This window comes from Dromaius novaehollandiae, chromosome 9 (genome assembly GCF_036370855.1).
Source record: "Dromaius novaehollandiae isolate bDroNov1 chromosome 9, bDroNov1.hap1, whole genome shotgun sequence".
In the NCBI taxonomy this organism is placed as follows: domain Eukaryota; kingdom Metazoa; phylum Chordata; class Aves; order Casuariiformes; family Dromaiidae; genus Dromaius; species Dromaius novaehollandiae.
The window spans coordinates 22,279,881-22,294,677 of record NC_088106.1 but is presented as its reverse complement, the minus strand read 5'-3'; the positions used below and the strand labels follow the sequence as shown (position 1 = coordinate 22,294,677).

The following is a 14,797-nucleotide window of genomic DNA, read 5'->3' as shown; positions in this document are numbered from 1 at the left end:
GTCCAAAAGCTACAGTGCCTCAGATATCCACAGGCACTCTGAATTATAAACCTATTCAGTCATCAGTTCTGAGGCAACATAAATGCATTAAACAAAGTTTCAAACTATATGCGAACAAGATAATGTGCTGTTCTTGGAAACATGACAGCAAAGCAGAAACAAGCTCCAGCCATATATATGTACATATATATATGTGCACACACATTGATTTTGAAGCCTGCTTGCATGATAAATAATTGGTAGGTTTTCGACCCTATCCCATTCTGGCTAACTGCCCCACTAGCTGAAGACTCGCTAAAGCACTTTGCTACTTTTGCTTGATGAGAACTTCCCAACCTATGATGAGCTGCCCAAAAACGCTGTGAGGGAACAGGTAATTGAAAAGCCAACAGATCAAACTGCCTATCGCCTATAGCAGCAGCAGAAACAGATTCCAATTTTCGTTATTTTACAATAGACAAAGATCTTTAACAGATTCAAATCAATCCTAGGACTCCATGTAAATGCATGCAGTGAATAATACTATGTTATTCTGTATGTCATATTATTATAACACTAGTATTGTTATAACGTGTTATATGTACAGAATAAACTGAAAGACACACAAGACTTTCTTGGGCACTGGTGAATGAGCATTGTGACATTGCATATGAACAAAATATTAATCTAATGTTAAATGAATAAAAATTTAGCAACCAAGTGTAGATGTTCATATTGTTCTAGATTATTTTTGTCCAGCCTTAGGCATTATCTAGCAGTCATTGGAAGAACCAAAAGAAATTAAACATGGGATCTTCTAATCAGGGTGCAGGTTTTCTTACAATTACGTGAGCAATAGACCATTGTAGGGAATAATACAAAGAGGTTTATGAAATCAAGATGTTCTAGGTTTTTGATGGCCTCATCAATATTGCTTTGAATTCATTTCTTGTCAGTTTAAACAAATACCTTTTGGTAATCCACTTCATAGACTTTAAGATCAGAAGACTTTACACAGAGAAAACACTGAAGGCTTTCATAGTTACTACCATAGCAGAAACATATGCTTCACACATTCACAGTAACCAACAGCACTCTGACAAGCGGGAATCTATTTCTTACATATATGAAAATGTATCAATCAGGGTTTGTACGGAAAAGAAACAGTTTGTACGCTGTAGTCTGTCATGCTTCTTCTGAAAAAATGTGACTATATCCTTGCTACATAAAGGATCAGTGGATAATTGTGGATGGTTTTGAATTTCCAAAATTAAGTAACTTCGTATTTTTGCATTAAGTTTGGAGATGTAGGTTACAGGCTAACAACCAGATTTTGTAAATTTGAATTTGCAGACTTTAACCTAGGGATTAAAAATCTAGCTCTAATATCGCATAGATGCAGAGAAAGATTTCCAAGGACATAGATCCTGTTTAACAATCAGCTCTCTTCAGTGAGGTTTTGTAGCTGCAGATATCCATTTTGTGCCTCTCAAAATAGCTGTAGAAAGATACAGTTCAACAGCATTTGTCACCCAGGCAGACTTGAGACTTTGTAGCAATATCCAGTAGAGAACAATGTGTAATTACTACTGAGATATGTTTATTCAGAGATTTCAAATGGCATACACCAAATTATGCAGGGAAAATAGATAGAAATGGATCATTAAAAATAAATATTTTGTAGCTTATTCACTAAATAACACTACACATGCTCAAAAAAAAGGAATAGTGACAGATACTAACATAAATATATGCCAGAATGCATATAGGGGGTATTTTGATGGTATTTGAGGAAGAATGATTTTAAAAGTAGAGTATAAATTAAAAAAATAGGATTTTCAAAAGTTCCCAGTCAGACCAGTTCTTACAACTGTGAGATGGACAGTTGGTTGAGCTGCTGTTATTATTTCCTTCTAAAATATGTAACCTCCAAAAATGGGACAGGGGAAGGACCCCAAGACCCATCTTTTTGCACTCTGAGTGAGCACCATTTGGGCTTAATTGCTACAGCACATTCCTCCAAGCTGGCATTGTGTCAAATGTTGTACCAATAGCAGCCTAATACCACTCTGACTTTCTGGGTGTTCAGGATTCATATTCCAGACACTCCCCCCCCCACCAAGAACCTCTCTTCAGCCTTGATTTTGGTAACAAGAAGGGATCAACACTACCCAAAGTAATCCTTCTAGCTCAAAGATTCTCATGGCATACCATAAAATCAGAAAACTGATCTTACTCCCCCTGCCCTAGACTCCTCGCTTCCTTTGAGGAACGCTCATCCTAGTTCCCCTTCTCCAAGGCTTGCCTGTGAGGGGGCTGGGTGATTTTCTCCTCATCTGCCTATATCCAGGCTATCCTCCTCTGCACTAACCTGTCAAGCAAGGAAGTGCTTGGGAGCAAAACACAAAAAGAGTTCAGAGACGCTCAAATAAGGATGGAGGCAGCCCAACACCTCTTGTCTAGCTTCAGGTCAGGAAAGCACCTTACTGCCAGCACTGAAAAGAATCACAGCTCTGACCCCCTCCCAAGCTGCTGTAATAGAAAAGGAGAAATTGCCAATGTGGCATGCAAAAATCTTGCAGGATTTAGCCTTAAAGGCAAAGCTGGAATAAAGGTACACCCCCTTTGGGAAGGAACAATCACACAGGCATGATACACTTTCAAACTGCGTGAGCAGGCTTTTATCCTGTGCTTCACACCAAATGTACTGTGGAGGGGGACTGGGGGGAAGGTTTATTTGACCTTGGTAGCAAGCCTGGGACAGTAGACAAATATCAATGGCTGAGCTCTCAGAAAGGAGAGGGGACACACAGGAACACTGAAAAAAACAGAAAATAAACAGTTTAGAGCAGGGACTGGGTAATAATAAGATACTTCTACATTTTAAATTTTCACTATAGATAAAAGCATAGCAGAGAAATATAACTCTGAAAGAAAAAAAAATCCTTTTACCCATTTTCAGCATTTTTTAACTATCCTATCTCTTTCCTTATAGATGCATGGCAAAGGTACAACACTTTTCTGATTTGTCAGAAAGATGTACTGGTACAGATGCTATCTGAAAAACACATAGTTGATTAACAAGCACAAAGCTCTGAGTGGCATGTTAGCAGTACCCAGTCTACCACAGCCTTAGGATGTGTGCAGAATACGCTTACATAATAAATACAGTTTGAGTTGAAGATAACATGGTTTATTTCTTCATGATAATCAGATTAAAATGTATCAATGTATTTAGCACAGTACTACATTTTAGGACAAAATCATCAGTGCTTTGCAAGTCTTCATAACTGTTTATTCATTATAAATAGTAAATATTTACTGAACTTTTTACATGAAAGACGTTTTCTTTTTTTTTTACAACACGTGTGTTGTTGGTAGAGGCTGCAACACAAAGATAGTATTTCATTTTTCCATCACCCTTAAGACCAATGTGTGAACTAATCTCTGTACTGAACCTAATCTAACTCACTACTTCATAGTCCTTAACGCTAGAAGGAATGTATTTGTGTTCTGCCTCCCTCTTTGTTCCAAGAATAGAGAGAAATAAATAACACCGCCTTCCATCTTCCTGTTCCTCTCAACATCACAAAACACAAATTTATTGACATTCTAAAATGTCACAATGCAAACTTCTTGTAAACCTTTGTTCCTATTATTATTTTCTATAATGGATATCACTGTATAATTTAAACAAATGTGTCAAATACAGGACCATTTCTGTTCAAGTCCTGTACATAACCAAAAAAATGTAAACGTAATCATTTATTTGTATTGTTTCCTGAAAATGACCTTTAAATCATGATTAACAAGCTGGATTTTAGTTGTCCAGCACACTGCAATGTTTCTGTATTTTATCATCAGGAATTATGCAATGCAAAAATAAAAGTACCTGCAAAAATATAGTTCTGATTCTATCTATATGACTTTGGATGATCCCAAAGTTTGTGTGAGGTACACAGTATTGCACATTGTTAGGCAGTTGTGAAAAGTCAGTCACATTGTTGTTGATTTTTTCCTTGTTTGTTCCAAAACATAGCATGGACTAGGAAAACTCCACATACAAAAAGGTAAAATCTGGTTTTCATGTTACAGAAGATCCTGTTTGCTAGTAAAGCAAAACTTGTAAGTGACATTTATTGACAATATGATTACAAACGCATGGTAAGATAACCAATAAGTTACTCTGGAAGATTTTGCACTCATCCTAGCTTCCTATGGACTGTGACATTTCCTCTTGATGACAATTTCCAGTGTGTAAAATGAAAGAGATTCTGCTGCCCATCTGTCAGAAACTGAGCAGTTTTGAAGTTAGACTGAAGTCAGCATTGGTTGTCAGAGGAGTCAGAGTATGCAGAGCTCAACTGCTAATTTTCAAAATTCTCTATTTGTCCTATCAATGCACATTAATTTCAGCAACAAAAAATGGAATGTTTTGCCAGGCAGTGATATTAAACACTGCTCTGTTTCATATACCCATTTATACTGAACCACATTGCATTTACTTATTCATTATTGCTTTTGGCCTTTGTCTTCTGTATAATTTTGTCCAGCCTTCAAAAGTCTGCTAAAAGCAATGACTGGAGAGAACATAACAAGCCTGCTTCTCTGATTGGGATTGCCCCAGTTTAGACTGCAGTGCGGTGAGAAGATCCCTCGTATCCAAGCATTGGAGTGAGACCAGAAAACAAGACTGGCTTTAACTTGAAGTGGACAGTTCATTTATGCAATATCTGGCTTCAGATAATGAAAGGCACCTGCAAAAAAGCAAAAGAAGCTTTTTAAGTCATGCTGTGACAATCTCACAGCATGGGGCCATGCCAACTACAGGTTGACATTGTCATATTTAATACTGATATATCAAAGGAAAGGGACTAATATTTTTATTCCTAGGACAAGTTTGACAAAACTCTATGTATCTGGGATTATATACTATAATGATTCTTGAGCTGACCTCATTAAGAACATGTGTTTCTAATACTGGAATGCCAGTGGTTATTTCATTTTGGACAATCCTTATGTTTTACCTAATGGCAATCAGGTTTCATGTCTCAACAATTAATAACATCAAGATGTTGTTGACATCACTTAAGAAAATAATTATGCAGCAGAAATCTTGCTTGAACAATCAGCTATCTCACCAGCGTGCTCAGCCCTGTTTTGGAGAGAAGCAGTTGTCAGACATTAGGATCTATTCTCATGATTTTCTTTGCTGCAACCAGAAAACACAGACTGTTGCTAAGCAGTTACGCTATCACACTTCACTGCGCAGAGGTCCCAATACTCACTTTGTCCATACTGTCCGTACTGGTAGCCGGTGACGGGGTCCATGCTGTAGCCCGTGGTGCTGTAGGTTGGCGGGCAGTAGGACTGGGACGTGGGCAGGCTGTCCAAGCTTTTCATGTGCTCTAGCCGCTGACTGCAGCTGGCTGACACAGCAGTGGTGGGCTCAAGGCCCCCAGTTAGAGGGGACAGGGCATAATCGGTTTGGGGCTGGTGAGGCACACCACCATGGTTAGTCAAGAGTCCCATTACCTAAAATAAAAGTTATAATAACAGAAAGAGTTAAAATACATGAAGAACTATATCACATGCAGAGCCACAGGCATACCGAAGCCTATTATTTACTTTCCAAAGATAGGTAGGCTATTCAATCTATGCTGTGGGTACCTAATCCAAAGTGGGATAAAAAGTGGTATCATTCACCAAAAAAAAATTAAAATTAAAAAAAAAATCCAGAAAAAGTGACACACAAAGAAGGCAAAATAAGGAATGAGGCAAATAAGGAAAAATAATTTTTAAATGTTTTAAGATTTTAGACTGGCTAATCATGTGTCCCAGCTGGGACTTCCACAGGTGTTTATTCCTCGAGGACTTGATTATAAGAGACTAAGAAACAGGTAGTGGTTCTTTAGTCACACACATGCAGTTGTGCATGGTGTACAAACACAGGAAAGCTGTGAAAAACTCACACAAATATTTGTTCTAAGGTCAGTAATTACTAAAATTAAATGAATTTGGAGTGGATCACAGCAATACAATCAGTCAATGGAAGTAACAAAGAATCCTAGCACCCAGGAGAACGGGAATACGCCAGGAAGGGGCAGAGCAGATAAAACTCATGCTGCTACTGTATGTGTTGTGTGCTGGTCTGTAAAGAAATAAAGATAAAAGGGGAAAGTGCTGGTTGATGCAAGAGCCATGATACCAGTTCTCAACCTAATCCTCTCAGAGAGGACAACAGAAATGGTGTGGCTTTCCAAGCTGGCTTCAAGTCAACTGTGACTCCCTTAAAAAGCTGCTCATACATAAGCAGGTATGAAAGCAACACGAGAATCAAGAGTAGCTGAAAAGAGGTTACTGGAAAAAAGATACTTGTCTCTAAAAGCTCAGCCCTCTAGGCTGAGCTCTTCCAAAAGAAGAGCAAGGAGACAGACTTTAAAAGAAAATTGCTTTTGAGCAATAGGCAGGGAAGCTATTGCGATAAATCCCCAACTCACAAACACCTCCTCATGCTGGAGGATGATGTGTTCCCTTCCCAGCACACTTCTATAGTACATTTTAAAGACAAGCACTATCAAGAGAACTGCCTCATTCTGTTGAATAAATTGCACTTCAATGCCTGAAAAATGATCTGCAGGTTATAACTGAAAGATAGCATACAGCTTCCACCTAAACAGTATATTCTGGTAGTTCACAGGTTGTCTTTCACAGAATCACAGAATGGCTGAGGTTGGAAGGGACCTGTGGGGATCATCTAGTCCAAAGTCATCTTTCCTCCAAATCATCTTTCCTCCAGAAAGGCATTACAAACATCTGACATATGCTTTTCGATAATTTGTTTTACTGTACTTACCATAACCTACAAAGAATTGATTAAAACAGCAGTCTATTTTGTAAAGAATAAATCTATGCTCAAACAAACATGTCTGGTTCTTAAAGTTCTGATATTCCCTCTTGAATTGCACTTGTCTTCCACTGTAAAATAAGAGGGATTATTGTTGTAGGGAGCTCATGATCCTGGCTCTGCCAGCACTGTTTTGTTTGTTTCTTCATAAATGAAACAAACCACAGGGATCATGATTCAAGTAGAAAGGAAAACATAGCCAGGTCTTGCATGTCTGATAATCAAATGAGCAAGAGGCATAAAGCAGAGTATTTCAAAAAAGTGACACCTAGATGCCTGCATCAAGAACACAAAACATGTCGTGCACCCAAGACATCCCACTGAGAGAGGAAAAAAAGAGAAAAAGAGAAAAGTTCAACTTACTACTTACAGCAATAGAATTTTCACTTGTGTTTCAATAAGCTAAAAATCACACCTCTAACTGAAGATATTTTCTAAATGTTTCACAAACTAAAATATTCATGCAAAAGGAGAAGCTTCAAAACATGCCCAAGATTTCATTTAGATACTGAAATCTTATCATGTTTAAGTTAAAAACTCAAATGAAGAATTCGACTTCAGGTTAAAATAAGTGTTCTGCTTAATTTGGATCACTTTTTCAATACAGAAAACCTATTTAAAGAATTTGAGGTTAATAAAAAGCTATTACAAATTCTTTGGAATTGCCAAAGACTGAAAAATCATGTTAGCACAGCAACTTGCATAGAATCATATCAGCCAAACTCCTAAAAACTGAAATAATTGGTCTCAAAGTTTTCTCCTCTAAATTGGATCCTAAAAAGTATTAGAGTTTCTGAAGACTACTATAATAAGTTTTTCCACTTTAGGAACTACAAATATTTTTCTTGTCCCTTTGGAAAATTACCTGCTGCTAAAAATCTAGCATGCTTAATGATCTGACATTGCATCAGCAGGAGACAATATTAGCTATATCAGAATCTGTGTTCATTTCACACAGAGTTAATCTTCATCCTTTAAGATTAATACTAATGGACTTAAAAGAACAAAAAATCCAGACACACACAAAAAACCATAACATTTACATTTAAAATTACTACTTTGGAAAATATTTACATCAGCACAAGTATCATGGTTTTGACTATGTTTTAAAAAACACATGGTTTTATCAGAAAACTGAAATAAGTGCATAGCTCTTTCTGTTCCAGTATAGCACCTATGTGATTCTGGTATTTATGGGGCTTGATATTGTTCTGTTCAAAATTTAAGAGCAGGGAGAACAGGCTGGGCTTGTGTTGCCCTCACCACCCCATTGAAGTCTTGGTGGCAATCTTTTCTGCAGGATGATTCTCAGGGTTTTTTTTTTTTTTTTTATAACTGTTTACAGAGTTAAGCAAATAGATATTTTATCAGGTACTATCTGAAAAAAAATACACTACCTACTTAGAGTAACTAAACTCTTTTCTGTTTAATAGTTTCAACAGAATAGAGCCCAAGACAACATCATTTGAACTTTGACAGCAAAAACATGAGCTCAAAAATTTTGAGATTGATCCAGCAGTTTAAGTTATTTTAGAGTTAGAGATTAGCCTTGAAATTTAAACTTGGATCCAGATGCTGCCTCAAAACCACCCAAATTCTAGTAGCATCTATATCTAATGTTTTAGATGAGGCCAACTTCCAGGAGATTTATCTTCTCTAACAAACTAAAATTAGCATTTGATGAGTTTTAATTTAAAAATTTAAGATTAACCACATAGTAACACAAGTTTTTAGGCATCTTTTTATTAAGTGCATATGCACCTAATAATGCAGACACTTTTGAGCATAACTGACACAGCACTCTGTCTTTGCGGCAGACAAAAATGAAGTCTGAATAGTAACCATCTTCTCAGAAATATCTCCTCCAGAGGCCTTAGGAATCATCCTGCAGTTGATTAGTATCTAAATAATTAGATTTTTGGTCATGTCTGTTTTGAAAGCTATAAGGGAAGTAGCCTCAAGGCAGAAGTCTTTCGTATGGTATGTGCCATGACCTTATCACCCATACAAGGAGTTACAGGAAGGGCATAGCTGACTTTCACCTAATCAATTAGAAAGCCATTAATGGGCCAATTCTGCAAGATGCTCAGCACCCTCAGCTTAGCAGTATACAGGAGATACATGAAAATCCGTATTTTGCAGGACAGATCTTCAGCTGGTATGAAGCAGTACAGTTCTAAATAAAGATCTCTAATTTATAATACTTAAGGAGGAAAAGAAATTTAATCAGCCTATATACCATCTAGGTATAACATGTTCTTCACCCTGGATTAGCTTGGGAAAGCTGAGATGACAGTTGTCACCCTCACTGATATGGGTCCCAAAGAAGGTAGCAAGAACAAACAAACAAAAAAAAAGAAAACAAGGGCCGATCTAACATCTCGAGCCAAATGCTGCTGTAACTACTCAGAAGAACTCCTATAAATGCCAAAGATCAAGTTGTAAGGTTTTTGGTTACATGATATGTTTTGTTCTCAATTAAAATAAAAACCACCCAGAAATGTCGATGCACAGCCTTTGAGCTTATATAACAACAGACAGCATATACAATTGATAAAATAATTATATGTTATTAGAAAACAAAGCTGCATTTAGGAACAAACAAAATGAACACAGTGAACTGCAATCACCAAACTCTACAGAAAAGCTTTTGGAGAGCACTTCCCAAACAATCCCAAATATTCATTAGGACAAATCCCTAGCTGGTGGGATCAGCACAACATCACTAGATGAGGATATGATCCAGAAAGAGGAGGAGAAATTGAATGATGAAAGCTTTCAAAATATGTAAGCAACATCTGGTCCATTATCAGCTATTATTAAAAAAAACCCTTCTATTATCAACAAAATAAAGGCTATTAAACTGAGAAAAAGCTTATTCCATTTAAATGAAACATTATGCCTGTTAACGCAGTTGGTATTTTAGGATGTAGGACCTACCATAGGCACAATAAAATTCTCATATGTTTTAATTCATTTACGCATGCCTGCATTTAATATGCTTTGTGACCATGTCTGCAATTAATATGATTTATGAGAAAAGAACATGTGCAATATTTTGGGGGTATAGTGATACATTTTTTACCCCTCCTGTGAATGAAAGATTTAATGAAACAGCTCAAGGAAAATTGTTGGCAGTTAACGTATTAAGTTGAACTGACAGAATCATGAGTAAACTTTAGTGGAGTTAATGATATCCTCTTATCTGACCCTGACACATTTGCAGCATGTAATTTACAGAAGCTCTGTCCAGGGAATCCTGACAAATGCTCCTAACGATGTCAGGGCAATGTTCCATTCTAATGGGAAGCAGATGTGGGTCAGATACCCTCATTCATCACTAACACTGAAAATTTCAACCTCCTTCTAAGATGAATGGCATTACCTGCTGCTAACTCTCTTCACTGTACAAAAATCTCTCAAAAGCAAAATATTGTATGAAAAAAGAGCACTTGAAAAGGCTAGTTTTGCTGCATTAGAGTGAGAGGTTTTAGAAGGTTAATTAAAATTAGTTAGCTACATGGATCTGTACCTACAGAATCCCAGAACGATGTTGCTGGTTCATTTTATATATGTGAATATTTCTGCTATATAAGGAAAACAGAGAAAAAGAGAAAAAGAATTTTTGTGCCAAATGGCAAGCACTGGGAACCAAATCCTCCGTTAATGTAAATGGCAGCAGATACACCGACTTTGAACATCTGATTATCTGACCTTCCATGTACTCAAATCAGATGAGACTTCATACTGATTTCACACCACTAGACATCAGTAGTAGCTGCACTGAAATCAGAGAAGGTGCACTGGTGTACTTCTAGGATAATTATGAAGATAATTTGATCCTTCAAAAATTATACTTGTATCTACAAGAGATTATTCATGTTCATGACATTATCACAATCTGTTGATAAATTAGTCTCTTTCCAGGTGCTAGCTCCTGGAGTTGCAGCACTAGGTAAGGTTATCAAAGTAATTCAAAGAGAAAGTAAATCTCTAGCTCCTGGTTGTACGGAAAAGCTTACAAAAAATGGCAAGACAACTGAAAACTGAAAAGGCAAAATAGAAAGCCCAAAGGTGAACATGTACTCAGAACATATAGATATAGCTATATGAAAACTCAAAACCTTTTCAGGCTGTCACAGGACTTGTGGGTACTGGCAAGTGAGTTTAAATTCTTAAACATGACAATATTACCTATAACACCTCATAACGAACCTGAATTTGGGATTAGGTTGCTCCCCCTGGGTGCACCCTTCTCCTCCCATCTCCTGCTCAACACAAAACTCAAAAGGAGCTTGTGCTTTGTGTTGACAGCAAAACATCCATCTCTGCTGCCCCAGCTGTGCAGTGCAGCTCTTGCACACCTCCCCTCCATAACAGGAGTGCACAGTTTTGTTTTCTATTAAAGCACAACAAAAAATACGTGTTTTTTAAATTCAAACATACTATTGAAATTTTTGCTGGGAAAAGGCCTGAGGATGTGATCCAAAAAGCTTTTACAGGACTCCCCACACGGAATTCAAGCCATGTTTTATGCTCCCGATAGAGATAGGATGACATTCAATCAAAACAGAAACATTTGGCCCTACAACAGCTATTGAGTGATCTGCACCTTCGTGGCTGGATTTACCCAAACTAAGTAGCTGTGCAATCCTTGCCCTTTGGTTAAAAGCAAGAAGTCATCTATAAACCTGGAAAAAAAAAAAAAAAAAAAAAAAAAAAGATGATGGACAAGCATTGCTGGAGTAATCTAAGCAGCAAGGAAGGGTTTACCCATGCAGCTTCCATTGACATATATGCCAGGGCCTCTAATGTTAGGTTAATTAGCACTAGGTACAAACAAAAGTATAGATTGCTACTTTGACCAGGGTAAGCCTCCTTGTATTCTGACTCAACATTCAGTTTTTCTTTTATAAGAACATGATGACTATTACCAGTATCTTGAGAAAATCAAGGGGAAAAAAAAAAACAATTCTCTCTAGAGAAATAGGAAATTCTGAAAGAAATTGAGCCCTGTGCATTTAAAACCCTATTTCAGAAGAATAAAGGGTGATACACTGCTTTCTAAAATGACTTTGCTAAGGATGAAATTTTGCTCTTTCAGGTCTCACTGCAATATATGCTTTTCACTGAATCATGTTGTGGTATTTTTAGTATCTTCCTTTGGAAACCTAAAACATAGAGCATAATTAACAACTCGAATGAGCCATCTGTGACTATACATGACAAAGGCCTCATTCATGTATCCATCCTTAATTGAATAAATATGCAAGTATTTAGATTCCTGTTGATGTTTCATTTTGTAAATTCATTAAAGAATTAGAATTCACCAATGCATTCCAGTTACATATACTATGAAGTGCTGATTCATATTTTTTGCTTAGCAAGTGGCTCAAATTGAACTTCTACATGTAGCAAAAGCAAAAAAATATTTTAAGAGACACAGCAAGGTTCAGTACTGAGCATATTCTAAATAGTACAAATTATTATGGGGGGAAGATAAGTCAGTTTTGTGGGAATTTCTGAAGCTTTCAATATCACAGGGTATAAGCAGACTTTTTTGCATCTTGTGATGTCTACTGAATTTTTAAAGTTATATATGAAATCACCACAGAAACATATTTGTTCACAAATGTAAAAAGATACTGTAAATCAGGCATAATACTTTATGGTAAAAGGGTTTATTTTTTTTAGCCTCTCAGATAAATAAAAATAAATTTAAAAAGTTAGAAGGCGTTTAGAATTGAAATGAAGGGTGAGGGGATGGGGAAAGCTTAGGTTTTGTTTTTAAAGAAAAATTTTCACCTGAAAAAAGTTTTGTCATGAAACAGCAGCCAGGCCTACTGGCAAGGCTCCATCTGGCACACAGAAACAAAGACTGTTTCAAAATATGGAACTTCAAGAGCATGAAAGGCTTCTGGATGAATTATATCTTCTTATAACGCCTAAATGAACTGCCTTGAAAGAGACAAAAATTCAGACACTCAGCTATGAATCTGCTATACTGTTTAAGTGCTGTCATATAGCAAAAAGGGTTAAAAAAACCCAAGATATTGATATAGTTTGATATATATACACTGTCATTTTACTGTTACATTTTCATATTTAAAATGTATATATTTTTCATTGTATTTCTAAATATTTTTTTCTTAGGAAATTACAGTATGACTGGCTTAAATTTCTAGAAGTGTCCAAAACTCTGTTATACCTCTGTGTAGGGTTTGTCAGCTGTAAGATACCTATTTTTTCGAAGGTAGCACAATCCACCTTCTGGAGGGACAGGGGAAATAGGCCCAGAGAAAGAAGTTAGGAGGGACATCCAAAACATAAGGTCACCATTTTGTTGTTCTTCAATAAATGTCATCATTGCTCTTACAAGATAACTATTATGAGACTATTGAATCTCATATTTGTACCACAATCCAGAAATAGAAATAATAACAGAATACCCCATTTGCTGTCTCTCTCTCTCAAAAAAAAAAAAAAACAAACAAAAAAACCACACACACACAGAAACTCGTGCTCAGGCAAATTATATCATGTGAATTAACTTTATTCCTCACAGAGAAATCCATGACCTCTGTCTCATATTCTTGAGTCATTAAGTGAACAGCTCTCAAAGCCAAGATCGTCATGACAAAGATCATGAGCTTCTGATTGGTGTGGGACTTGGATCCAAATGATTTTTTCTTGTGGGTAATCAACTGGACAGTAAGTAGAACGTAGAGAAAAAAATAATAAGGAATTAATAGTTGCTTTTGTTTTTTTCCTGTCTCTATTAACGGGGAAATGCAAGCTTTTAGCTACCTGTTCCTGTGTTTCCCTTAAAAGCAGAGTTAACAAGGCGGTATGAACCTACCTCTCTCAACTGATTCAACAGCTGTCACAAGAACCATACTTCAGGTTAATGAAAACCAAGTGCTCTCAAAGACTTAAGAGAGGCAAATCACTTAAGATCTATCTCACCAAAAAGAGTTACAGGATAATTCTTAAACTCCAGCAGTGAAATGTTTTGACAGTAGAAGAAAGAAACCTTGACACAGCTTATGTCTTTACTACTGTTCACAGAAAAGTTTGGAATTTCATTTCTGATCAAGATTATTGCAGAGCTCCAGGTAATTGCATGAGAATGGCGAAGTACATTAAAGGCTGCTTTTATCCTCTATGCAACCACTCAACGTTCAATCAGCTTCCCATTTTGAAAAATGCAGCCTTTAAAGCTACTAGTTTGACTCAGTTATGGAGGAAGATAAGAGGAAAAATAGGAGCTCAGAAGCTTTCTGTAGGGCAAGGGGGGAAAAAAAAAAAAGATGTCCAACGGGAGACAGATTACATACATTTGTTCTTCCTTCAGTAAAAACTTAACTTCAGTAAAAACTTATTAATTACTACTTAAGGCTGGGTGTCCCACAGGGTAAGGACAGGAGGCGAGTGGCCTTGCGGGAAGCAGCACAAGCAGAGCTTTGCCACCAAGCTTGAACCTACGAGCAGGCTGAGACACCACTCTCCAAAGCCAGCAGCCTGCCTGACCCACACCAAGGCGGCAAACTGTGCTACTTGGCCATTAATGGAAAGCACATGACAAGGTCAAGGGATGCCCATGTACACCGGAAAAGACTTCTCCTTATCTTAAATGAAGCAGTTCAAAATATTGAACTCCCATCTTAAAAACAAACAGTGCTCTAGTGAGACCATACACCTGCGGTTGCAAGACAAATGTTTTGACAGTTGCTCTTCTGCTTTACATCCAAGGAAGCGGGGGTGATTGCTAATGCCACGATCACAAAGCGACGCGCCAATTCAGAAGCACTCGAGTCCTGTACGCACATGTGAACACATAGAGGCTACTCCCTAATAAGTTTGAGTTAACAAATGGTTGTTAAAAGAAAATGCACTGAGCAATTGAAACCT

General features: G+C 37.1%; 1 protein-coding gene across 2 annotated transcripts in view; it reads right to left on the bottom strand.

Moving 5' to 3' along the window:
* Window positions 1-2,632: 2,632 nt before the first annotated feature.
* The window catches only part of PAX3 (paired box 3), a 75,948-nt gene continuing 63,783 nt past the window's right edge, over window positions 2,633-14,797 (bottom strand). For both annotated transcript variants that reach the window (XM_064516928.1, XM_064516929.1), the window contains exons 8-9: window positions 5,268-5,514; window positions 2,633-4,736 (exon numbers count right to left, since the gene is read on the bottom strand). In XM_064516928.1, the coding sequence (XP_064372998.1) occupies window positions 4,702-4,736; window positions 5,268-5,514 (282 nt within the window). In that variant the 3' untranslated portion in view covers window positions 2,633-4,701. The remainder of the gene's footprint in view (window positions 4,737-5,267; window positions 5,515-14,797) is intronic.